Source organism: Narcine bancroftii, chromosome 1 (genome assembly GCF_036971445.1).
Source record: "Narcine bancroftii isolate sNarBan1 chromosome 1, sNarBan1.hap1, whole genome shotgun sequence".
Taxonomy (NCBI): Eukaryota; Metazoa; Chordata; class Chondrichthyes; order Torpediniformes; family Narcinidae; genus Narcine; species Narcine bancroftii.
Window position 1 is genome coordinate 141,930,624 of NC_091469.1, and position 26,264 is coordinate 141,956,887.

Genomic DNA, 26,264 nt, shown 5'->3' on the forward strand with positions numbered 1-26,264 from the left:
GTGTTCAACACGGAGCGCCTGGCCCTTCTTGGATGCATCGTGGCACATGGTGTCACTGCCCCGGACCCTGACAGCATGTGACCACTCATGGAGCTCCCTGTCCTAAATACCCTGAAGGCACTAAAGAGGTGCCTGGCGTTGTTCTTGTATTACGCACAATGGATGCCCAACTACGCCGATAAGGCCCATTCCCTAATTCGATCAACTACCTTCCCATTATCGCAGAAGCCCAGGCTGCTTTTAATCAAATTCGAGGAAACATCGCTAAGGCCACGATGCATGCCGTGGATGAAACCGTCCCCTATTAGGTGGAAAGCGATGGCTTCGATTTTGCACTGGCCGCCATACTAAACCACGTAGGCAGGCCGGTAGCATTTTTTCCCTGCACCCTGCACGGTCGCGAACTCCAGCACTCCTCCTTCGAGAAGAAGACACAAGCGATTGTTGAGGCGGTGTGCCACTGGCGGCACTACCTGGCTGCTAAGAGGTTTACCCTCCTCACTGACCAAAGGGCAGTGGTCTTCATGTTCAGTGCTAAACAGCCGGGTAAGATCAAGAATGACAAGATTCTGAGATGGAGGATTGAATTATCTACCTACAACTATGATATCTTGTACAGGCCGGGTAAGCTCAACGACCCCCCGGATACCCTATCCCGAGGGACATGCACCAGCATGTATCTCGACCATCTCCTGACCCTGCACAATAATCTGTGCCACCCCGGAGTCATGCGGTTGTACCATTTTGTTAAAACATGGAACCTCCCGTACTCCATCGAGGATGTTTGGTCCATGACCAGATGCTGCCAGATCTGCGTCGAGTGTAAGCCTCAGTTCTACCAACCAGAAAAGGCACACCTTGTCAAGGCCACCCTCCCTTTTGCACGACTCAGTGTCGATTTCTAGGGTCCCCTCCCAACCACAAATAGGAACGCCTACTTCCTGATGGCGGTGGATAAATTATCCAGGTTTCCCTTTACAATTCCCTGCCTGGATATGACCTCAGCTGCGGTCATCAAGGCCCTGCGCAGCATCTTCACACTGTTCGGGTACCCCGACTATATTGATAGTGACTGGGGATCCTCATTCATGAGTGAGGAGCTGCAACAGTATTTCTTGGCAAGAGGCATAGTCACCAGCAGGACCACCAGCTATAAACCCAGAGGGAATGGCCAAGTGGAAAGGGAGAATGGCACCATCTGGAAGGGAGTGCTCCTAGCCCTTAGGTCCAAATATTTGCCAGTGTCCCACTGCCAGGACGTCTTGCCCGAGGCTCTCCATGCCATCCGGTCACTACTGTGCACCGCCAGTAACACCACCCCGCATGAACGCCTCTTTGTTTTCCCTAGGAGATCGGCGAATGGTTCATCCATCCCTCCTTGGCTGATGTCCCCAGGCCCAGTTCTGCTTTGGAAGCACATCAGAGGCCATAAGACAGACCCACTGGTTGAAGCGGTGCACCTCATACATGCAAACCCTCAATACGCATTTGTGATTTACCCGGATGGCCACGAGGACATTGTGCCAATACGAGACCTGGCATGGGTTGGAGACCCTAAGACTTCTTTGCCGACCGCCGACCATGCCGTGGACCCAATTGTGCTGCACCAGAGCATGACCCTGGACTCCGAGCTGCCTGCCTTGCTGCTGGACGTCCACGCTTCTACCCCCCTTGAAGCAGCGGAGGACCCCCCCCCCCGTAACCCCAGGAGTCCCCTACCAGCACTCTGACCCCATCGGTCCCTGCAGTGGACTCTCCCCCATCGGCCCCCTCTCCGGAGGAGAGGTACACGGCTATGCCAGTTTCCCGGCAGTCTGGCAGAAAGAGGAGGTCGCCTGTGCGGCTTAACCTCTAGCCAGTGGGGCGGGGCGTCCACTCTTTTCCGCCTCTGTTTATGATAATCTAAATATTGCTACTGTTATTGCTGTTACTGTATCACCCCCAGTTTGCTGTTTGTTTTCTAGTGGTTTCCATTTTTTAAAGAGGGGGTGAATGTGGTGATATGATTGTGTGCAATGGCTGGCCCGCCCTCCAGGTGTCTTCCTGTCCTTGACTCCTCCCAGGTCCTGCCATGTGTCCCCGGGCCATAATGGTCGAGTTCCCTCTCCTTCCTGCTCATTTCTTAGCCTTGGACCCGGGCCAACAGTCTCTAGTACAATAAAGCCTATTGTTCCCCTCAGCCTTTTGTCTGCGTCATTATTGGGGCTACAGATAGCGCCCAACAACTGAACTGGAAAGAAAACCATTTGTGTTGAAAATTATGATCGATCTATCTAAGTTGGAAAAATTAAGGAAATTAAATTGAAAGAAGGGCACAAAAATTTCCAGGAGAAACTAACAGACATGACCTGATAATTTAGCAAGGCTCCTTTGTTGGAATGCAGCCTTGTTGCATGTTGATATGCAAAAGTCCACTCTTCTAACAGGCTCAATGTTGGCAAGAAAAAACCCATAAAATTAGCCTTTAATTCCTGCAAGAGTGAACTGTGTAAAATGTGACAATGTTTGAGGTTCTGTTGGAGATTGAAGTAAATCGCAGAGAAAAGTAAGGAACGAGAAATCTATCAGAAATTTGGTCATACAAAATGAACCTTTCAAAGTTAAGTCGAGTTTGCTTGGAATATAACTTGATAAGCTGAGCTCAACCCACCTCTCCAAGCTCCACCATTAGTTCACAGTATCTCTGGATCTGACCCAGCTGCAGGTGAATCTCAGCCGCCTCCTTCAGTCTTTCCTCCTTGCTTGGCGCACCAATGCCGCCTCCAAACTTGGACATCTTTACAGTGGTTAACTCCTGAGCTTTCGACTGAGTGAAAGACATACACCTTTAAACAGTTACAACTATAGAACATTACAGAACAGGAAAAGGCCATTTAGCCCTTCTACTTATACCAGACTATAATTCGGCCTAGTCCCACTCACCTGCACCTCTCCCATCCATATACCTGTCCAAATTTTTCTTCAATGTCAAAATTGAGCCTGTTCATTAAATAAGCTGGCAGCTCATTCCCCACTTCTACTACTCTCTCTGTGAAGACGTTCCTCTTAATATTCTCTTTAAACTTTTCCCTTTTTACCCTTAACCCATGTCCTCTTTTTTAAAAAATATTTAGACATACAGACCATTTCAGCCCACGAGTCCGTGCCGCCCAATACATCCAATTGACCCACAACCCCCGGTATGTTTCGAATGGAAGGAGGAAACCGATGCCCCTGGGAAAAACCCACACAGACACAGGGAGAATGTACAAACTCCTTACAGACAACATGGGATTCAAACTCCAGTCCTGATCTCTGGCGCTGTAAAACTGCGATGCCAACCATGCTACCCCATATATCCCATTCATCTCTCCTAACTGCGATGGAAAAAAAGCCTACTTGAATTTACTTTATCCATACCCATCATAATTTCATATACAGGTATACCCTGCTTTACGAATACTCGGTTTATGCAAATTCACTTTTATGAAGAAACCTCTGTTCACGATCCAAAAGAATTTTGAATGGGTCTTCAGTTTTACATAAATAGCCTTCAATAGTAGTGAATGGATCTTCGCTTTATGCCATTTCAACCTATGAAATGTTTCATGGGAACGCACTCCTATCGTAAAGCAGGATACCTCTATCAAATCTCCCCTCATTCCTCTACTGTCCAGGGAATAAAGCCCTAAACTGTTCTCAGTTCTTGGTGTCCCGACAACATCCTAGTCAATCTTTGCATACTTTCAACCTTGCAAGTCGAAATCACAGTGGAGCAGCCGGTAGAGCCGTTGCCTCATAGTCACAGTGTCCTGAGTTTGCCACAAACTGAGAAATGGTGAAAAGCTGGGCTGTGTATGAGCACCATAGGTGGTGCAAGGTAATATAAAAATGCAGGGTGCAGTTCAATTAAAGCTTAATTTTACAAATGGGAGGTTCAGCCAGTGGTCTGATGACAGCAGGAAAGATTAGCAATTAATGCTTGTCTTTGTCCTTTTAATTGCTTCTTAAACAGATGGACACATTCACAGTAGATTGAGCAAAATAATATCACAAATATTTCAAACCTTTGTACACTGCATTCTGTTTCGTGAGTTGGTCTTTCGGGCATGGAGGTACTGTTTATGTGTGATGGTTAGACGTTAGGCCAAGGAAAAGAGAAAAAGGTCTTCGGTTACACGTTTACTTCTGTGCAATGGGGCTTGCAGCTGAACCAGCATTTAATTGCCCATCCCTAATTACCCTTCAGAAGCTGGAGATGAGCTGTTGTTCTTGAACCGATGCAGTCTTTGAGGTGTGGATGATCTTAGGGACAGCGCTGCAAAATTTTGACCAGGAGCAGCGATGTACTTCCAAGTCAAGATGCAGTGCAGCTCAAAGGGCAACTCCCAGGCAGAGGTGTCGCCTTGTGTTTGCTGCTTAGCTGGTAGAAGTTGTGGGTTTTCAAGGTGTTGTACAAGGATTCATGGTGAGTTGCTGCACTGCATCCTGCAGATGGTACAATGTCCTGTGTGATGTCAAGATGATTGTAAATCTTTGACATTCTGTCCCAAAGAAGGATGTGGGTGCTCACTCAATGAGTGTGTTCAAGCCTGGGAATGGCAGGTTTTACACAAGAAAATTTGTAGATGCTGGGATCAGGTGAATGCACAAATGAGAATCACAGCAGGTCGCATGGTAATAAAGAGCAGCCAACATTTTAGGCCTGAGCGTTTTATCAAGAATAAGAAAAAAAAACCCATTGCCAACACCTGAATAAAAAGAAAGTGGGCGGGGGGGTGGTGGGGGAGAAGGAGAGGAGAGGAAAGAAGAAGGGGAAAGACCAAAGGTCAGAAATAATACAGATGGGAGGGCAGGAGAAAGAAATGATAGGGAGAGGACAGAGGGATAATGGGCGGGGGGGTAGGGTAGCTCTCTGATTGGAGAAGGAAAGTAAGGGGCAAGGGAGCTGGAAGGAAGGAGACAAAAGGATAGGAAAAAAGAGAGAGACACCGGGGGCGGTGGGGGTATTAATGGAAATTAGAAGTCTGGCTGGAAACTGCTGAGACACAATATATGTTCTGATTGCAGAGTGGTAGCTCATATCGGGGAATTGAGATAAATGGGAATTGTGTGGGAAAATGGGCTTGAGATGGTGTGACCATATTCATATTGAATGGTAGGGTAGGCGAGAAGATATGAATTGCCAGGGCTTTGACCAGGCTAGACTAAGCACTCACAAACCCTTTTCCAAATGTGGTTTTCCACAAGCTTGCCAGCTTGTCCTGTTCCAGTTGCTGCTTTTGTATGTAAAGTTGTAGAACTGATCTCTCTGTCTTTCTCACAGAGAGAGAGAGCCTGTTTGACTCTCTCTGCTTGCAAAACCACATGACCCTCTTAGAACAGCAAGTTCAACTCCAGACCGTCTGCGGCTCTGACAATTTGTTTCATCTGTTGTCTTTTTGTAAACAACAATCCATTAGTGAAGTCTCTTGCGCAATATTGCGCAAGCTTTTTGCAAAGGCTCTGAGGCCGACATATCTAGCAAGAGCAGAGCTTCAATATTTTAAATAAGGTCTGTTTTAAAGTGTTTGTTTGTGACCTTCAAACGTTTCCCAATTTATCTCCCAAAAAACCTATCTATATACAATACAAACACAACATAATCTGTCACAGTACGTTCACCCTGTGTCTGCATGGGCTTTTTCCAGGGGCTCCAGTTTCCTCCCACCCTTCAAAAACATACCAGGGTGTAAGTTATTGGGGTGTAAAATGGGTGGCACAGACTCCTTGGGCCAAATTGGCCTGTTACAGTGCTGTAGGTCTACATTTAAAACATTTAAAATTTAAAAGAAGTTTCGTAGATTTATTTTAACACACAGCAACAAATATATATTAGCATTTGACAAGTGCATCCTACAAATGACTTATAAAACAGCTACTATGTGTGTGTTACCAGCAAAAGATGCAGATTCAATTGTGTCCTTAAAAATAAAATTGGATAAATATCTGAAGGAGAACATTGTGATAAAGTGAGAAGGAAATGATTACCCTTTAGCTGGGGGGTGGGGGGAAGTGGGGTGGGGGGGGGTGAAGAAAGCAGCTGGAGGAATTCCATGGGCCAGGCAGTTGACCAGAAAGAAAATGGGCAGTTGAGGTTTCAGGTCGAAGGCAATGACTCAGGCCTGAGAAGGGGGAGGGAAGGCAGGCAGGAAAGGGAGAGGGGAGGAATCAGTGGGCATCAGATCAAGGAAGGGTCAAAGATTACTCTTCAGCAGACTTTGATTCATTTTCTAGAAAATAACACACAATTTAGCAAATCCCAACATTAAGTCCGAACAGACCAACAGAAAGACTAAACTGGGAAATGATATCCTGGTTGTCAAGGATGATCTGAAATTATTTTGTGATATTTTGAATCACTTTAATTATGTAAGATACAAAATCTGTGCTTTAATTTCATTAATTTAATAATCAAGCCAATGTCTCTTTCTGATCTTATTTAAACTTGAATGATAGCATTTTTATAGGTTTTGTGTCAGAAAAATATTTTACATTGAGAGACACTTTAATTTGAGCTACCTGGCTGAATATGAAATTGTATGATAAACTATCTGCAAACATTATTTACCATTTTGAATCTGACCAGATGCTTCATATGCATTATTCCTTTGCAGTAGTTCTGTGGAAGAAGGCTGTCATCTTGGCCTGTTAACACGGCCACCAAGTCCCAGAGGTTCTTACTGCCACCTGGGGGCTACAAAGAACATATTTGCACTTTAATGGTCAACAATAACAATTTTGATCACCTTGATGACCAAAATATCCACAAAAAAAGTAGAAATTTATTGCCCACAAATGAAAGATCAAAGATATAATCTTAACAAAATCATTAAGGCCATTATCAGTAATAGTCATCAATATAATCACCAAACTTCAAATTCCTGGGTGTCAACATCTCCGAGGATCTCTCCTGGAGCCTCCACGTTGATGCAATCATGAAGAAGGCTCACCAGCGGCTGTACTTGTGTGGAGTTTTAGGAGATTCAGTCTACAGGTGTACCTTAGAGAGCATCCTGGCCAATTGCATCACTGCCTGGTACGGAGGTGTTTCAACTCTCAGGACAAGAAAAAAAATTCCAGAGGGTTGCTAACTCAGCCTGCAACATCACAGGCACCAGACTTCACTCCATCGAGGACATCGACAAGAGGCGGTGTCTTAAGAAAGCAGCCTCTATCTTCAAGGACCCCATCACTCAGGCCAGGCCCTCTTCATTCTCCTACCATCAGGAAAAAGGTACAGGAGCTTGAAGACGAGCACTCAGCGGCACAAGGACAGCTTCTTTCCCGCTGCCATCAGATTCCTGAATGAGCAATGAAGCAGACACACTGCCTTACCGTGACTTTTTCTTGCATTATTTTTATTTATTTTTTAAGGTTTTCCCCATGAAGCTGCTACAGAACAAATCTTGTAACATATTCACAACAATAAATTCTGATTCTGATTCTGGGCATGATTTCGCAAAGTCGAGTTTTTTATGCTCAGAACACAAAGAAGTAACATTTGTTCATTGAACATTACATCTGAAAGTTATTTCCATTGACTTTAATGAATCATATTACAGAAACTGAGGCTGTTTCATGCGTAAATTTACACATTCAGTAGGAGATACATTTCTCCCTTATTATCCTTGGATTTTTCTTTCAGAGAAAAAGATTTGCGAAATATAAATTGAATTGCTTGCTGTCCTGAGTATCGAGATGCAGTGAAATGCTTTGCTTTGCTTTCTTACCCGGGTAAATCAACCCCGACTTAAGTTCAATAATGAAACAAAAGTGAAGTCTGTTGTGTTGCAGTAAATCAAGACGGGCCCCATTAAAACAGTGCAAGGACATCAGCTTTTACCAATGAGAGGTCCTTTTAAAACTCTGATAACAGCAGGAAAGGAACTGTCTCATTTGTTTTTGTTTAATTTTTTTTAAGAGGTCTAAACAGGAATATTTGATTATTTCCATCAGGGCTGCTCACAAATTGTTGCCACTGTAAGGCGCCATCTTGATCCTTTTTATTTAAATAGTTTTAAGATGGTTATAATACACATGTTTCCACTCTGATCCTGTCACAAAACACCAAATTGCTTGACTTGTTCATAACAATGAATCCTGATTCTGTCTTTATATCTGGAGAGTTGTTTGTTAAGAAGTACATTTTTACTGTGGTGGCTGAAGATATCTGTCACTCTTCCCCATTAATAACCTGTGTGAATTACACTTTGTACTTGGAACATAGAGTAGGTTGAGCATTGACAATCCATTTTGAGACAGCAGAATTTCTTCATGATGTGTTGTGGTGCTGCCACAGCTCTTTGGGCTGGCCCGCCCCCTGAACCTGTGTCCCCTCCCTCCCAGATATTCCCATGAAGGCTGTTATGCCCAAACCCCTCCCTCAGTACCTGCCTTGGAACTGGGCCAGCAACATAGAATGCGTGGTGACACTGCCTTGTAAAATGGGGTTAACCAAGCAATTTGGCCAGTTAGCGGCCCACTCACAAGGCAGCTTGAAAGGGTCTGACCTGGTCAGTGTTGTCCAAAGACAACCAGGTCCCTGCCCAACATTGGAGGTAGTCAGGGAACCCAGTTAAACTAACCCAGGATGCATCGACCGGTGGCTTGTACAGCAAAATGGCTGACCCGGTTTATTCTGTGATGTCAGCACTTAGGTGCAGGCGTCACGGTAACCCCGGCTGAAGTGTCTACTGATCAGGGAGAGAGACGTGTCGCTGCCACAGAGGAAAAAGAGGGGTGGCTGCTGCAGGTGAGAGAGGAAAGGGGTCAGCTGCCGTGGGGGCAGAGGGGTCAGCTGCTGTGGGGGCAGAGGGGTCGGCTGTCATGGGTTGGGGGGGAGCACAATTGATGGTGAAAGGGAGACTGACAGCTGCTGGGGAGGGACAGGGGAGACTAGTTTGTCATCACGGGGGCGGGAACCCCCTTAAATTGCCGGGTTGGCAATTTACTGGGGCTATCCCCCTCAGCTTAAAAGGTGCTGGAGGAATCTTTGCCCCACTAATCGTACCTGGGTCCCAGGAGTGCTACCTGGATGTTGCAGCTTAAAAGCACCTACTTTTAAAGCCTATTAATCATGATTCTCTGTCTGATTGATTAGTAGTACAATTTAATCACCTTAATTTTACTCCATGGACAAGGTAGTTTGGGCGGATAAACACTGATGTCAAGGATCCGGAGGCCCCGACTAAATTCGACCAGTGGGTGAACTGCCTCAACGCTGTCATGAGGCACAATGACGTGTAGAGCAAAGAAAAGAGGGAAGTGCTGTTTGCTCAAGTCGGCCACCAGGTTTTCCAAGTGATAAGAGACTTTGCTACTTATTCTGAAGTGATGGACTTCCTGCAGAAGCAATACCGGGCCCCAACGAACATCATATACGCATGATTTCTCCTGGGGAGCCGAAAACAAGCACCGGGCAAGTCGATCGACGGATACAAGTGGGCACTGTGGCAGCTGGGTTGAGGCTGCGACTGCCGAGAAGTCTCTGCGCTGCCCACCTCAAAGGCCTAATACAGGACGCGTGCGTGGCCGAGTTCAGCTCTGACTCCATCAGACAGAGACTCCTGGTAAAAGGGCGATCAGTGCCTGCAGGAGATAGTGGACCTTGCAAAATTGCTGGAGACTGTGCAGCGAAGCGCTGAAGCTCTCTCCTCAAGTAATGCGGCCATTTCGTGGGGACACAGGCATCACCATCCTGGGACACGGGGTCCCGCGTCACTCCCGCTGCTATCAAGTGCCAAAAGTGCTAATTCTGTGGGCTCCCTGGAAGAGCTGCCCAGTTCAAAGTGTCATATCTCCGCTTGCGGGAATAAAGGGGACTATGTGAAAGTGTGTAGGTCCCAACCTTGCCCGAGCAGTGCCATGTGTGGCCCACAGCTGTCGCCATCTCGGACCGTCCGACTTCTGGCTTCATCACAGACATCACTTCCAGTGGCCGGGGACGGATTGATGGGGCCCTGGGGATGACAAGCTGGGGTGGCACCGCTTCCAGCGATGTGGGCCAGCACCGCATGCGCAACGTGGGGCAGCCACCTTGGTGAGTGCCTCCAAACCAAAACATCTGCAACTCAGTCAGCAAACACACGCTTGCCTCCATCATCCTCGACCAAGATAGCCTGCACCAACTGGCCAAAGCCATGATGAGCGTCGGGATAAACAGCCACCCTACAAACTGTTTATTCAACACCGGAAGCACCGAGAGCTTCATCCACCCGGGTATTGTACACCAATATTCCCTCGTACTGATCCTGATACAATGTAAAGCCTCCCTGGCCTCCCAATCCCACTTAGCCGAGATCAGCAGCTGCTGCACCGTGATGCTGACTGTGCAGGGCACCAAGTACAGGAACGTTAAACTCCTGATCAAGCTGTACCTCTGTGTGCTGATCGTACTGGGACTGGATTTCCAGTGCCAGCTACAGAGCATCCACATGCAGTTCAACGGCCCACACCCAGCCCTCACGGCCTGCAACACCATCCGGCCAACACCCGCAGAACATGACCTGTGGCCTCTCTATTCTCTGGGTCCCTCCACTGCTCCTTTATTCGAGAAAGTCAGTAGCCACTAGGAGCAAACAGTACAGCCTTGGGGACAGAGCCTTCATTAAAGCAGTACTCATCGACTCTTAGCAGAAGGGGTCATAGAATAGAACCCAGCAAGCCCAAGTAGTGGTGGTTAAGAGTGGAAAAAAACAATGGATGGTAATCGACTCCAGTCAGTCCATAAACCGCTTCACCCTACTAGACACCTACCCACTTAACCGCATCACCAACATGGTCAATGACATCTCCCAGTTCTGGGTTTCTTTGACTGTCAACCTCAAGTCAGCTTACCACCAGCTACCAATTTGGCTAAAGGACAGCCATTACACTCCCTTTGAGGTGGACGGCCACCTCTATGACTTCCTCCGTGTCCCTTTCAGAGTCTTCCAGAGGGAGATGGACTGTACAGTCGATGACTATGGACTCAAGGCCACATTCCCCTATCTGGACAACGTGGCCGTGATCAGCAAGACCATGACACCAACCTCCACAAGTTTCCCCAGGCAACCAAAAGCCTCAATCTGACATATAACCAAAAGAAGTGCGTGTTTAGTACTTCAAGGCTGGCTCTGCTGGGCTGTGTGGTGGAGAATGGCGTCAATGGGCTAGACCCAGACTGCATGTACCCCTGTTGGAACTCTCATTACTTCAGACCCTCAAGGCCCTGTAAAGGTGCTTGGGCCTCTTTTACAACTATGCACAGTGGGTCCCAAATTAAGCAGATAAAGCCTGCCCCCTGTAGGCAGAAGCCCAAATGGCATTCACACGCATCAAGGGTGACATGCACGCTGTAGATGAATCCATCCCCTTCCAAGTGGAGATAGATGTGTCTGACTTTGCCATACCAGGTGGGCAGGCCCATGACATTTTTTCCGAATCCTCCAAGGCCCTGAGCTCCGACACTCAGTCATCGAGAAAGAGGCCCAAGCCATAGTGGAAGCTGTGCGCTATTGGAGCGACTACCTGGCGGGAAAACCAGTCACCCTGCTGACTGACCAATGTATAGTGGCTTTTATATTTAACAACAAACAGCAGTGAAAAACTAAGAATGATAAGATCCAGAGATAGAGAATTGAACTGTTCACCTACAACTATGAGATGTTGTACCAGCCCAGGAATTTCAATGAGCCTCCCAATGCCCTGTTCTGGGGGACATATGGCAACAATCAGCTAGATCTCCTCCAAGTCCTCCACAATAACTTCTGCCACCCCAGAGTCACCAGGCTCCACCACTTTGTTAGAGTCTGCCACCTCCCCTACTTGGTCAAAGACATCAAAGAGTTAATACGCAAATGCCTGGTCTGCGCTGAGTGCAAAACCAGTTTTATCAGTCAGACAAAACCCACCTTGTCAAGGCCACCCACCCCTTCAAACGGCTGAGTATAGACTTTAAGAGACCCCTCCCGTCCATCAACAGGAATGTGTACTTCCTGAATATTGTGGACAAATACTTTCACTTCCCCTTCGCCATCCCCTGCCGAGATATGACCACGCCCAGCATCATAAAGGTGCTACGAGACATCTTCGCTCTGTTTGGATACCCTGGTCTATCTATAGCATCGGGAGTCCTCGTTTATAAGCAAGGAGCAGTGCCAGTACCTGTTGGCCAAGGGCATAGCAACGAGCAGGACCACGGGCTATAACCCCCAGAGGAATGGACAGGTTGAGAGGGAAAATGCCACTCTTTGGAGGACTCCCGGTAGCAAGACGCCCTCCCCGACACATTCCATGCCACCAGGCCCCTTCTCTGTACGGCCACGAACACAACACTGCATAAAAGGCTCTTTTCCTTCCCAGAAAGTCGGCATCCGGAACCACATTACCGTCCTGGCTGACGATCCCTGCTCCAAAGGCACATCAGGCACTACAAAACTGACCCTCTGGTCAAGAAGGTCCACCTCCTCCATGCCAACCCCCAATACTCCTATGTGGAGTATCAGGATGGTCGATGTGACACTGCCTCCATCCAGGACCTGGCACCCGCAAGAGATCCCCCCCCGACTGACCGACCAATCCCCTCCCCCAGTAACCCTGAACAACTGGCCCCACCTGATTTCGCGCCACAAACTCCAAACGACCCAAATAGCACCATGGTACCAACACCCTCTCAGCCACCAAAGGCCCCAACTGTTGCACAAGATATCACCCAGGAACTAACAGCTGCGCCACAGCAGACCCTGCGATGGTCACAACGACAGACGAGACCACCAGACAGGCTGAACCTGCAAGGGACTTTGGAACTGCAATGAACACTAAATCACACCACCCTTCCGGACTTTATAGATGTAGGGGCTGGCCCACCCCCTGAAGCTGTGATTCCTCCCTCCCAGATAGCCCCATAAAGGCTGTTACGCCCAAACCCCTCCCTTGGTACCTGCCTTGGAACCGGGCCAGCAACATGCATGCAATGCTGACACTATAAGGTGATTAATCACGATTCTCTGTCGATTTTGGTTGATTAGTTGGTAGTACATTGTAGTAGCAGATGGACTATTCACAAGCACAGATCAGGTAAACATGCGATACAAATGCTCAATAGAACAAAAGAGGCTGACAATGGTACATCTTTTCATTCTTCACAGAGTGGCTACGCCACGCACAGACTTACTGAAAAGCATTCAGAGAACCACCTCAGCTTCTTTATCCGGACGTTGCTTGTAAGTTTATCCAGCTCCTGCTTGATGTCCCGGGACACTTTCCCACAGAGTAGAGGGGGTGCTCCCAATGCCATTGCACGATCTGCAAAAGAGTGAGCTGAGTTAGGCGCGAACCTGTCTCTTCTCCACATTTGCTTCCCATTCCCCGCAAGGTGCCAGTAGACCCTTACATGCCAAGCCTCCACCTGGAGGACAGCTCTAAGCACGGAGGGAAAACTATAAATTTACCTTTCACAGAGTAGCCCTGAAAGGCTGCTCTTGCGTCGCCTTCATGTTGAGCAGGGTCTCATAGCACCCTTTGGAACCGATGGAGGTGGGGCGACTAATGCCTTAGTGCCTCCCGCTGAGTTGATGTCATTCATATGCGCCGAGATGTTGGAGTTTTAGAAATCCCGCTCCTGCGTCTCAAGCTGATGATGTCACCGCGACATCATCAGCCCGCCCCTAGCCAGTCACTTGCAGCAAGAGCATTACATTCAAGCTAGGCGGTGGAACACAGCACTTTGACCCTTTCCCCGAGGGGACTTCACTTGTCGCCTTGGAGCCAGTCACAGCGCATTCATGGAGACAAGTCTCCCGACATAAGGGCAGAGATCCTTCACCTTTACACTCAGGCTTTTCGACTGCTGGAAAGGGCCTAGTGAGTGCACTGGATGAAGATGGATGAGCAGATTGGGCCTGTTCTCAGTGACGTTTAGAAGAATGAGAGGCTATCTCACTGAGATTCTCCCCAACACTGAGGTTAAACTGACAGTTCTGTTCTTGCTCAGACTGTATGTGCTCAGTTTAGCCACTTGAATTATGTAAGATATAAAATCTGTGTTTGATACTGCTCATTATTTTAATCATCGAGCTAATGTCTCTTCTGATCTTGTTTTTAACTTTTTTCACAGCATGTCATCCACTCATTATTCCATAGGTTTTAGATAAAAAAAATTCCATTGTGACCCATTTTAATTTGAGTTTAATTTAATTTAAATGAGGGCATATCAATTGAGATTTCAATCCCCAGATCACCATCCCTGAATTTCTAGACAACAGGAAGATGATGCCCAAGGCCTCCCTTCATTTGCAGCAATAATGAGTTTATTGTCAAATGCCATATATGCTGTTGCAGAGGACGATCTGAAATGTAAAGTTTTCATCTTAAAATCAGGGTCATACTCCACAAGGAGTCTAAAACTCTTAGCTTGATGGTGAAATCTCAAAACCACAGCCACCTTCCTGCTGGCTCCGATGTAATTTCGCACATGGCCCGTTAATTATTTGCGAAGTCTCAGTGCTCCTCCAGGGGGGATCCATCCGGCCAGTCTGACTGCTGTCGGCTCTGGACAGGCTTTAAACGGCTGATGAAAGGAGCCGACAGTGGTTTATTTTAAAATATCAAAATAACATTTCAACCCTTTAAATGATAGTTGTTAAAATATTGTGATTTGCCTTTAGCAGCATCTACTGGTTAGCAGTAAGTGCCAGATTTGGGGGAGGGACAGGGGTGAGGGTCATCTTATTCAAAGGGTATTTCTCAAAACCAACATTTTAGGTAGGACTTTTTATACACGATTGTCCAATACAAAGGCATATACGGTACATTGTACAATGTACATATGGACAGAAATTTTTACTTGCAGCCAAATTGGTAACTTTTAAAAAAACTATAATCCAAAGTTTAATTGAATTATAAAGAGGAAATACATGATAGATGGACAATATTTACAGCAATTCTCGTGCAAGAAGAAGTAACTTGCAATTGTGCACAGACAATTGTAACAGAGTAAAGAGATGTTTTGGGGAGATAAATTGGGAAAGGATTGTTAGAATAGGTCACATACAAACACTGTAAAACAGATCTTAATTAAAATACTGGAGCTCTGCCCCATGGTAGGCATATCGGCTCAAGAGACTTCACTAATGGATTGTTGTTTACAAAAGGCAACAGGTGGAAGAGCATGTCAGAGCAGGTGCTGTCTGGAAGAGGGCTTGCTCTTCTAAAAGGGTCATGTGGTTTGGCAAGCAGAGAGAGTCAGAGAGAGAGAGAGAGAGAGAGAGAGAGAGAGAAAGTCACACAGAGATCACTTGTACAATGTTACAGCCAGTGGAAGCAGCTGCGACTGGAACAGGACAAGCTGGCAAGCTTATGGAAAACCCAGTTGTAAGATAGCCTGGTCAAAACCCTTGTGGTTCATGCAAGAGGAGAGGACTGACTGTCTAATGTTTCACTTGGAATAAGGGAAACAAGAAGAAACTCTGTGGTGACCTGAAAGAAAGAGGTTAGCATCTGGAGAACCCTGAGGGGGCAAGTTTCGTCAGCAAGACACTGATTAAAAAGGAACAACAAATCTCACTCTGAAAACCGACAAGAACTTTCCTGAGCGGTAACCATTTACCTTTCAAGCACCAAAACCTGGTGAAATTTATAAATGTTAAATTCTGTGTACAGTTTAAGAATTGCCTGCAACCAGTGAACTTGGAAGAATGAGAAGTGAGATTGGACTGTGAACCAAAGAACTTTTCTGAACTTACACACACATTACATGCATGTGCGCTTAGAATTAGAAGGGGGTTAAGTTGGGTTAAGTAAGTCAATAGAGATAAGTTAAAGTTTGATTCTGTTTTCACGTTTAAAGATCATTAAAAGCAACTTTTGTTTAAGTGGCCATTTGTTATGGTGAATAGCGATTGCTTCTGGGTTTTGGGGTCCTCTAGGCTTGCAACACAGTACTTTGTACTGAATATAAAGATTTTAGACGAATGATAATGTCGCAACTCTGCGCTGCTGTACTATTGGGATTGGATTTTCATTGTCAACTTAAATGCGTAATGATGGAGTTCGATGGGCCCCATCCACCCTCACATTATGTAATCAACAGTTTTCAAACCAGAAACCTCACCAATCATCACACATGACCTACAGGCTCTCCACATTCAAAACTCTCCCCTCCACCCCCTACTATTTGCTAACCTCGCTCCCGTCACCACGAAAATTAGGCAGTACAGTGACGGGCACAGGGCATACATCCTGGCAGAGGTACAGTACTTACTCAAGGGGGAGGGCGTCATTGAAGCCAGCACAAGCCCCTGGAGAGCGCAGGTAGTATGGAACTACAGTCAGACCATCAACAGACACACAGAATTGGATACATACCCCCTTCCACGCATCACCGACATGGTTAACCAAATTGCCCAGTATCGGGTCTTTTTGACCTGAAATTGGCATATTATCAAACCCCTAGCTGCCCAGAGGACCGCCTCTAGCACTTCCTGCGGGTCCTATTTGGTGTCACGAATGCTGTATTGGTCTTCCAGCAAGTGATAGACCAGATGGTGGATCAGCAGGAGTTGGGGGAAACCTTCCCATACCTTGATAACGTCATCATCTGCGGCCACGGCCCGCAGGACCGTGACATTAATCGCCAGAAATTTCTCGAAACAGACAAGTTCCTTAACCTCACAAGTGCGTATTTTACACAGCCTGTCTGGCCATCTTAGAGTCATCAGCCCGGACCCTGACCGCATGCAGCCGCTCCAGGAGATTCCCCTCCTACACAGCCTCAAGGGCCTGAAGAGGAGCCTTGCATTCTTATTATGCGGGCAAGGCCCAAGCCCTCATGAAATTCACATCCTTCCCCCTGGTGGCAGAGGCCCGTGCAGCCTTCAATCGCAATAAGGCAGATATCGCCAAGGCCACAATGCAGGGTATGGATGAACCCACTGCATTTCAGGGGGAAAGGGATGTGTCAGACTTTGCCCTTGCAGCAACCCTTAACCAGGCAGGCTGGCCAGTAGTCTTCTTTTCACGTACTCTAAAGGACCCCAAGATTCGACACTCCTCAGTCGAGAAAAAAGTCCAGATCATTGTCAAGGCAGTGTGGCTCTGGCACCATAACCAGGCCGGTAAGAGATTCACCCTGCTGACTGATCGAAGCGCAGTTGTGTTCATGTTTCACAGTCAGCAGTGGGGTAAAATAAAAAATGACAAAATACTAAGGTGGAGGATTGAATTGTCCTCCTACAAATAGGATATTCTGTACTGGCCAGGGAAACTTAATGAGATGCCAGACACCCTGTCCTGTGGGACTTGTGCCAGCACAAAAATCAACTGACTGCAAAACCTGCACAATGACCTTTGTCACACCAGAGTTACCAGGTTTTTCACTTTGTAAAAGCACACAACCTGCCATACTCTATTGACTACATCAGGTCCATGACAAAGAACTGCCAAGCCACACTTCTACCGGCCAGACAGGGCACAATTAATTAAAGCCACCCGCCACTTTGAATGACTCAGTGTCGATTTTAAAGGAACCCTGTCCTCCACTGACCACAATGTATATTTTCTGAACATCAACGATGAATACTCCTGTTTTCCATTTGCCATTCCCTGCTCTGACATGACCGCTGCCACAGTCATCAAGGCCCTGCACAGCCTCTTCACTCTGTTTAGCTTCCACAGTTATATCCACAGTGACCGGGGGCCTTCTTTTATGAGTGATGAACTGGCCAGTACTTGTTGGCCAGATGTATTGCCATGAGCAGAACCACGTGTTACAATCCCCGGGGTAATGGGCAAGTGGAGAGAGAAAACGCTACGGTTTGGAAGGCAGTCCTTCTAGCATTGCGGTATAAGGCCCTCTCATTCTCCTGCTGGCAAGGGGTCCTACCGGTGGTACTCCACTCCACCAGGTCCCTGCTATATATGGCCACAAATGCCACATTGCACAGATGTATGTTTTCCTTCCCCAGGAAATCTGTGACAGGGACCACACTACCAACATGTCTGATGTCTCCAGGGCCCGTCCTACTCAGGAACCATGTGAGGACCCGTAAATCTGACTCCCTAGTCGAAAGGGTCCACTCCCTCCATACCAACCCCCAATATGCCTATGCAGCATACCCGGATGAACACGAAGACACCGTCTCGTTCCAGGACTCGGCTCCCTCAGGGGTCCTGGAGGCCATGGCTGGCCCCCCCACACCCCTCTCTCTGTGCCACACACACCTGACCCAAGGTAACCTCTTAAGGGAGGTTACACCAGACTCATTGGTGCCTACTCACCAGCCGAACCCTGATGAGTACGTACAGGCACCCGAGACCATCCAGGACCCCGTCACGGCACCACAGAGAGAACCGGTGCTACGACGGACCCAGCGAATGACCAGACCACCTGAAAGACTGAACTTGTGACTTTGAATTGTAACCTTGTAAGTTCCACTTCACTCTCCTGGACTCTTAAAAACAAGGGGTGAATGCGTAAAATATTGTTTTATATATAATTGTCTGGTCTGGCTGATTGGACCTGTAGCCCCTCCCCACAGGCTCGTGAATAAAGGTGACTCTTCCATAGCCCCCTGCAGCTCAGTGCAGGACAACCGAACAGTATGGATGTGCTTCTGTTTTTAAGTGAAAAAAAAAGCCTTTTCGTTTCTCTACAATAGTCTTTCGAGTAATTGACGGTGTATTAATGTGTACAAATGTGGAATAATGACAGAAAATCAGAATGGATTTGTCGAAGGGAAATTATGTTCAACTAACCTGAAAGTGTTTTTGATGAAGGAACACAGAGATAGACCACAGGGAAAATATGGATATGGAGTATTGCGAATTTCCAAATGATAACCTGGGATGCAACCCATCTTCACCAGGTGACTTATCAACTTTAGGTATAATTTCTCCATTTTTCAATTTTAGCCACTCAGAATTATAACTGTATCCTTTTTGTGCTGACAGTCCATTTAATCTGAATCCCAGTTTGATTTAACTAAATCTCACTTTATTTGTGCTCAGAGCTCATTCACATTGTCCAAACCAATGATCAGATTGAAAAAACTTCTACACATTTAATCATTTGACAGACGAAGTTGAAGGGTTGTGACCACTGAGGTCATGCCAGGTTGGTAAACTGGGAAGCGCGTGATGAGATGAGACACTTACCTGTATTCCCAATTATATCCTCCCACTGTTGTTCAGCCAGAATGTTCATTTGTAGAGGAAAGATGAGAGGTGTCAATGACCAGAGCCTCACAGTGGAGTCTCGAGAACATGAAGCCATGGTGAAGGGCCTGTTGGGATGGCATGTCAGGCCTAGGTGAGGGAAGGAAGATCCTGTTATTTACAACACAAATTCAAAAAGGCAAAATAAGGATATTACATTCCTTATTATCTGCTCATAAATTTGGCAAATTCTAAAGTTAGGTAACGATAAAGCAAAATGTACCTGAGCTGTAAATCATTATTTTCAGGAAAATACAAACTGCTGGAGGAAGTCAAAGAGTCAGGCAGCTTCAGGAGTCAAGCAGCATTTTGACCCAAAATGTAGACCATTGATTTAACATAAGAATTAGAAGCAGGAGATGGCCACCTAGTCTGTGGAGCCTGTTCCACCATTAAATAAGATCATGGTTGATTTGGCTGTGGATTCCGCTCCACCTAGCTACTTTTGCCCTAATCTTTAACTCCCTTACTAGTCAAAAATCAGTCCAACTGTGTCTTAAATGATGCAGTGAAACACAAAAGTTTGCCGATGCTGTGATTGCATTAAAAACAGAGACGCTGGAGGGGACCTCAGCCAGCCTTGCAAATTCCATAGGAGTTAAAGATATATTACTGATGTTTCGGGCCTGAGTCAAATGTCCATATACCTTGAAGAAGGGCTCAGGGCCTGAAATAGCGGTAAGGTATCTTTACCATCCTATGGATTCTGCAAAGCTGGCTGAGTTCCTCCAGCATCTTTGTGTTTTGACTTAAATGCTGCAGCCTCTACTGCTTAGTTGGGTGGAGAATTCCACAAATGCACTACTCTCTAGAAAACCAGTGCCTCGTCTCCATCCTAAATCTTCTTTCCCGAATCTGGAGGCTACGCTGCCAAGTTCTAGTCTCACCCACCAGTGGAGACAACTTTCCAGATCTCATCTTTTCAATTCCTTTCAAGATTTTATGTTTCTAGAAGATCCCCTCTCATTTTTTGTTTCTGAATTCCAGTGAATATAGACTCAATCTCTGGGTCTTCCCGTATCTCAAGAATCAACCTGGTTACCTCCTCTACACTGCCTCCAAAGTCAGTACAGTAATACCCCTGGTATCTGGCACCTATGGGGATTGGTAGATGCCCTATAAATATATTTTCCGGTTGCTTGAGACTTATTTTTACGTTGCCTAACTAATACACGCATTAAGAATAAACAGATTAAAAGACAAAAATACTATACTGTTCTTACACTAAACAAATTTTACTTGCATGTGTATATATATATATATATATATATATATATACATGGATGTATATAAAGCATTTTACTTTATTTTCAGTCAAATTTTTTGAAAAGATTTAACTGTTCACAGGTTCCTCCCCCATCCACGGAGTCGCCCAAAAGACGAACAATACATTATATATAATTAATCCCCCACCCAAGTTTACAGATAAAACCTCTGACTGCGGTGAATCTTACTGAGCAGGGACAAGGAGACACTTTAAGAGAGTCACCTCAACAGCGAGCGGCATCAACCAGCTCTTCATTCTGAGTGAAGATGCCATTGCTGTGCCACACAACTTTATTGAAACAGCTGCTACGAACAAAGCACTTCATCAGCTGAATATTTACTCTTATCTTCACCAAAGGTTTATGTGTTACTTAAGAGAACATTTACTTTTACATTTTTAAACTTGCGTATTTTTTACCTATGTAGAGCTCGTTGAAAGAATCAAAGACTTGTTGATCCAAACCAAGGCTTTTATTAGCAAAAGACAGGAGCTCTTCACAGGTGGCCGACCAGTCCGGAATGATCCGACCTGGCTAGGGACACAACCCTTTAAGGCCCAGACAATAGGTGTGGATTAGCTCTCAGCCAATCGCTGTAAGCACAGTCTAGATACAGTAACTATATACACTATGTACATTGGTGATAGATCTGTACTATCACAACCTATTATTCTAATTTATTTTAATTTTTAAAATGGACTTTCCTCGATTTTTTTGCCGGTTGCTTGAATTCCAGATGCCTCAAGTAAGGAGACCAGAACTGCATGCAGTACAGTTGCAACAGAACCTCCCAGCTCCTGAATTCAATTGCTCTAGCCATGAAGGCAATCATTCCATTTCTTATCTTCCTTACTTGTTGCCCCAGCAAACCAACCTTTTGTCATTCGTGCACACGCACGCTCAGATCCCTCTGCACAAGTGCATGCTGCAGGTCTTTTACTATTTAAATAATAATCTCATCTGCTATATTTGTTTCCAAAATGGATGATCTTACAGTTCCCAACATTGTATTCCATCTGCCAGACCCTATCACCCCTCTGCACAATTTGCTTTTCTGTTTAATTTAGTGTTATCGTCACATTTCAATAGGTCCCCTTCTCCAAATCATTAATGAATATTGTGAATAGTTGTGACCCTGTAGCACTCTGCTCACCAACTAGAGAAATAACCATTTATCCCCACTTTTTACCTTCCATTGGTTAGCCAAATCCTCTATTTCTGTTATAACTCCATGCATCCTTACCTGAAGGAAAAGTATTTAATATGATGCTTTCTGGAAATCCAAACATACAACTTCCACCATTCCTCTCTAATCTCTGTGCTTGTAATTATCCTCAATAAACTCCAGTAAATCTGTCAAACAGGAACTCTCATTGTTGAATCCATGCTGCATCTGGCTGATCTCTATCCAAATGTCTGTCAGTTTCCTCCTCGGTAATAGTTTGAAGCATTTTCCCTACTACAGAAGTGAAGCTAATTGGGTGCTAGTTTACCTGCATTTTGCCCACATCCTTTTGTAAACAGGGGGCAATTTGACCCCATGGGTGCTCCATGACCCACCAGCAGGTGTATTAGATTCTATTACAAACCAGCAGTTTGCCCTATAATCCAGATTCCAGGAATTGAAGTCCCTTGTGTGTCCACTATCTGTCGGAATCCCGCTGCAAACAAACTAGGTGCGAGGTTGAAAAATTAAAGAACGGCAGATGATGAAAATCGAAAATAACTAAAGTGAAAATACAAGGGGGTACAGCAATGACAGTACAGTGGCAGAACTGCATCTCACAGAGCTGTGTTGTCATGTATAAACAAACTGGCTTGTTCCCAGAGAACGAACAATGGATTATTTTGCTCCAGTGACCCATTATATGTTCAATTCTGACCTCTGGTACAGCCTACATTAACGTTACATGCTCTCCCTGTGATTGCGCGCTTTTACCCTGACTATTCCCAAAAATATGTGAGATGGTAACGTAAATGCCCTCAGAGATTGAGTGAGTGCAAGCATCTGGGGAACTTTGATGGGAATGTTGGGAGAAAAAAAAATCATGATTGGAAATGTTGGGTTCACATGAATGGGTTCTCTATGGTTGATCTAGGTTTAGTGCGTTGAAGGGCCTGTTTTCGTGCTGTCTGGTGCATTATCAATAACTAGAAAACTAGAAGTTACCTGACTGATAGACATTTATTACCATAAACTATTGTTGACACGAGACCCAAGCTTGCTCTCGGGGAGGGGTTATGACATTGCCGCCTTTATTAGGGAATCAAGGGGGAGGAGCCAAATACAATCAGCAAGGGTCGGGCTAGCCATGCACATACAAACATTAATACAGTGGTTCCACCACATTCAGCAGGTCACTAAGACTGAACATCTTCGGCCCATTTATTAAAGTGTTCCATTCTCAGAAAATGAGCTAATTGATTATCCTCATTGGAGTTTAGAAGGGTGAGGTGGCAATCTTGTAGAGATATGTATGATTATGAAACAAATTGATAAGATAGAAGCGGGGAGTTTGTTTCCATTGGTAGTTGAGACTAGAACAAGAGGACATAGTTTTAAGGCAGAGATGAGGAGGGACTGCTTCTCACAGAGAACCTGTGGAGTTCCTTATCCTTTGTTAAACTGTTACATCTGATTCTAGATTCTTCCTCAAAAGAAAATGTTCCCTTGCACACTTTTAAACTCAACCAGCACAAGCTTTGCCTACCTAATACACCTTTGGGAAATGCTTTGAGTGCTGTACTCCAGATGCGCTTTCATCTGTCCAATGCAATTGAAACATAATCTTGCCACCTTTGCATTAAGCCCCCCTTGCAAAAAACAAGAACATGCAGTTGGATTCCCTAATTACTTGTTCACACTTCCTACCCCATTTTTCATGAACAGAGGGATCTAAATGTAAAAAGGCAATAAAACAAATAAATCCAGGGATTGAGAGGGGCAGGTGGGACAGGGAGCTGGTGAATAGTAAAACCTTCCATTCATACAAAATATTTTGGAAGCAATATCGAGAAAATATTATTGAAAAATAGTCCCAGGGGCTCACATCAGCACTTGTGATACAAAACTAAAGATTGATAGGCCTAATATCTCAAACCTGTGTGTGATTATGTTGATTATAAATACTGTCTCATCTCTTCTCGAAAGCTGCAGATTCTGATGAGGGCATTTTACCCCCAAATGGCAGGGAGTTGCTTCTTTATTTACACCTTGGGCCTTATACAGTAAGGGATGCATGCTTTATACGGTAAAACCCCTGCTGTCTGGAATTCAGAAACCAGCAAAAAAAAACCCCAAGAAATATTTTTTTAAAATGTAGAATAAAATAATAGGTTAAAAATACGTAGGTTTTAAATTGTAAAAGTTATCTGAAGAAACATAAAAGCTTTGGTGAAGATGGGAGCAAATATTCAGCCAGCGGAGAGTCTTGGTCATGCTTTGTTTGCAGCAGCTGTTAGAATAAAATTGTGTGAAACAGCAGGATGAAGAGCTGGTTGATGCTGCTCTTCGTTGGGTCAACTCTCTTAAAGTGTTTCCTTATCCCTGCTTAGTAAGAGTCATCCCAGACAGAGGCTTTATCTATAAACTCGGGGGAGGGGGTATTAATTATCAGGTGACCGTGGAGGGCAGGAACCTGCAGAAGTAGCGATGATTCAATAGTTTCAAAGAATGTGACATGCAATTGGAGGCTGCAATAGTTAGATCTAGATCTAATGTATCATGCTTGAACAGGGGAGACTACAACAGGATGAGGGAGGAATTGGTCAGGATGGACTGGGAGCCCAGGCTAGTTGGCAGAACAGTTGAGGAACAGAGGAAGACTTTCAAAGAGATTTTTCACAGTGCCCAACACAAATATATTCCCGTTAAAAATAAGGGCAGTATGAAAGAGAAGAGTTAGCCTTGGTTAACTAAGGAAATAAAATAAAGTATTAAATTAAAAGCTCGTGTGCAAAGTAGGCAAAAGTAGTGGGGAATTGAAAGACTGAGAAAACGTTAAAAGGCAATAAAGGACAACTAAATGAGAAATAAGGAAAGGGAAGGATTTATGAATGTAAATTAAAACAAAATATAAAAACAGCAAAATTTTTATAAATATATAAAACAGAAGAGGGTGGCTAGAGTCAGCATAGTCCCTTAGAAGATGAGAAGAGGAAATTGATATTGAGTAATGAGGAAATGGCCGAGGTATTGGGCAGATACTTGTGTCAGTCTTCACGGTGGAAGACACGTCCAACGTGCCAAAGAGTGGAGATCGGGATGTGAAGGGAGGCGAGGGCCTTGATAAAATAATTGTTACAAAAGAGATAGTGATGAGCAAACTAATGGGACTGAAAGCGGATAAATCCCCTGGTCCTAATGGAATGCATTCCAGGGTACTGAAGGAAATGGCAGGGATTATAGCTGATTGGTAGCCATTTACCAAAATTCTTTGGATTCTAGGGAGGTCCTGGCAAATTGGAAGACAGCAAATGTCATGCCACTTTTTAAAAAGGGATGTTGGCAGAAGACGGGTAATTAATGGCAAGTTAGTTTAACGCCTGTAATTGGGAAAATGTTCAAAGCTGTCATTAAGGAGGAAATAGCGAGACATTGAAAATGAAGGGGTTCCATCAGGCAGACTCAGCATGGATTCAAAAATGGTATGTCTTGTTTGACAAACTTGCTGGAGTTCTTTGAGGATATAATGGGTGGGGTTGATACAAGGGAACAGGTTGATGTATATTTGGATTTCCAGAAGACCTTTGATAAGATGCTGCACAAGAGACCTATTAATAAGATACAGAAGAATGGAGTTGGGGGAAGTATATTAGCATGGATTGAGGATTGATTAACTGACAGAAGGCAGAGAGTTGGGATAAATGAGTGTTTTTCTGATTGGCAGACAGTGGTAAGTGGGGGGGGGGGGCACAGGGGTCAGTGCTGGGCCTGCAGCTGATCACCATTTAGATTGATGATTTGGAAGAGGGGACAGAATGTAGTGTAGCTAAGTTTGGGGATGATACTAAATTGAGTGGAAAAGCAAATTGTTCAGAGGATGAGGAGAGGCTGCAGAGGGATGTAGTTAAGTTTGATGAGTGGGCAAAGGTCTGCAGATGGAGTACAATGTTAGTAAATGTGAGATCATCCACTTTGGTAGGAAAAATAGAAGAGCAGATTATTATTTAAATGGTGAAAAACTGCAGCATGCTGTACTGTAGAAGGACTTGGGAGGGCTTGTGCATGAATAGCAAAAAGTTGGGTTGCAGGTTCAACAAGTTTTAAGAAGGCAAAAGGAATGTTGGGCTTCATCGCTAGAGGAATTTAATTCAAGAGCAGGGAGGTCATGCTGCAATTGTACAAGGTACTGCTGAGGCCACATCTGGAGTACTGTGTGGAGTTCTGGTCTCCATACTTGAGGAAGCATATACTGGCTTTGGAGGCAGTCCAAAGGAGGTTCACCCAGAGATGAGGAGAGACTAAATCACCTGGGATTATACTCACTCGAATTCAGAAGAATGAGAGGAAATCTTATATAAAATTATGAAAGGGATAGATAAGATGAAGGTAGAAAAATTGCTTTCACTTGTAGGTGAGACCAGAACTAGGGGACACATCCTCAAGATTCAGAGGAGTAGATTTAAGATGGAGATGAGGAAAAACTATCCTTCACAGAGAGTAGTGAATCTGTGGAATTCTGTGTGAAAGGAAGCATTTGAGGCTACTTCATTAAACATATTTAATGTTCAGTTAGATAGATTTTTACATAAAAAAGGAATTAAGAGATATGGGGAAAAGGCAGG

At 45.1% G+C, this 26,264-nt stretch overlaps 1 protein-coding gene across 1 annotated transcript in view; it reads right to left on the reverse strand.

Annotated features, from left to right (window-relative positions):
* Positions 1-26,264, reverse strand: part of wdr17 (WD repeat domain 17) — a 144,205-nt gene that overhangs the window by 69,994 nt on the left and 47,947 nt on the right. The window contains exons 13-16 of the mRNA XM_069940891.1: positions 19,153-19,302; positions 13,175-13,305; positions 6,590-6,715; positions 2,651-2,806 (exon numbers count right to left, since the gene is read on the reverse strand). Of these exons, the coding sequence (XP_069796992.1) occupies positions 2,651-2,806; positions 6,590-6,715; positions 13,175-13,305; positions 19,153-19,302 (563 nt within the window). The remainder of the gene's footprint in view (positions 1-2,650; positions 2,807-6,589; positions 6,716-13,174; positions 13,306-19,152; positions 19,303-26,264) is intronic.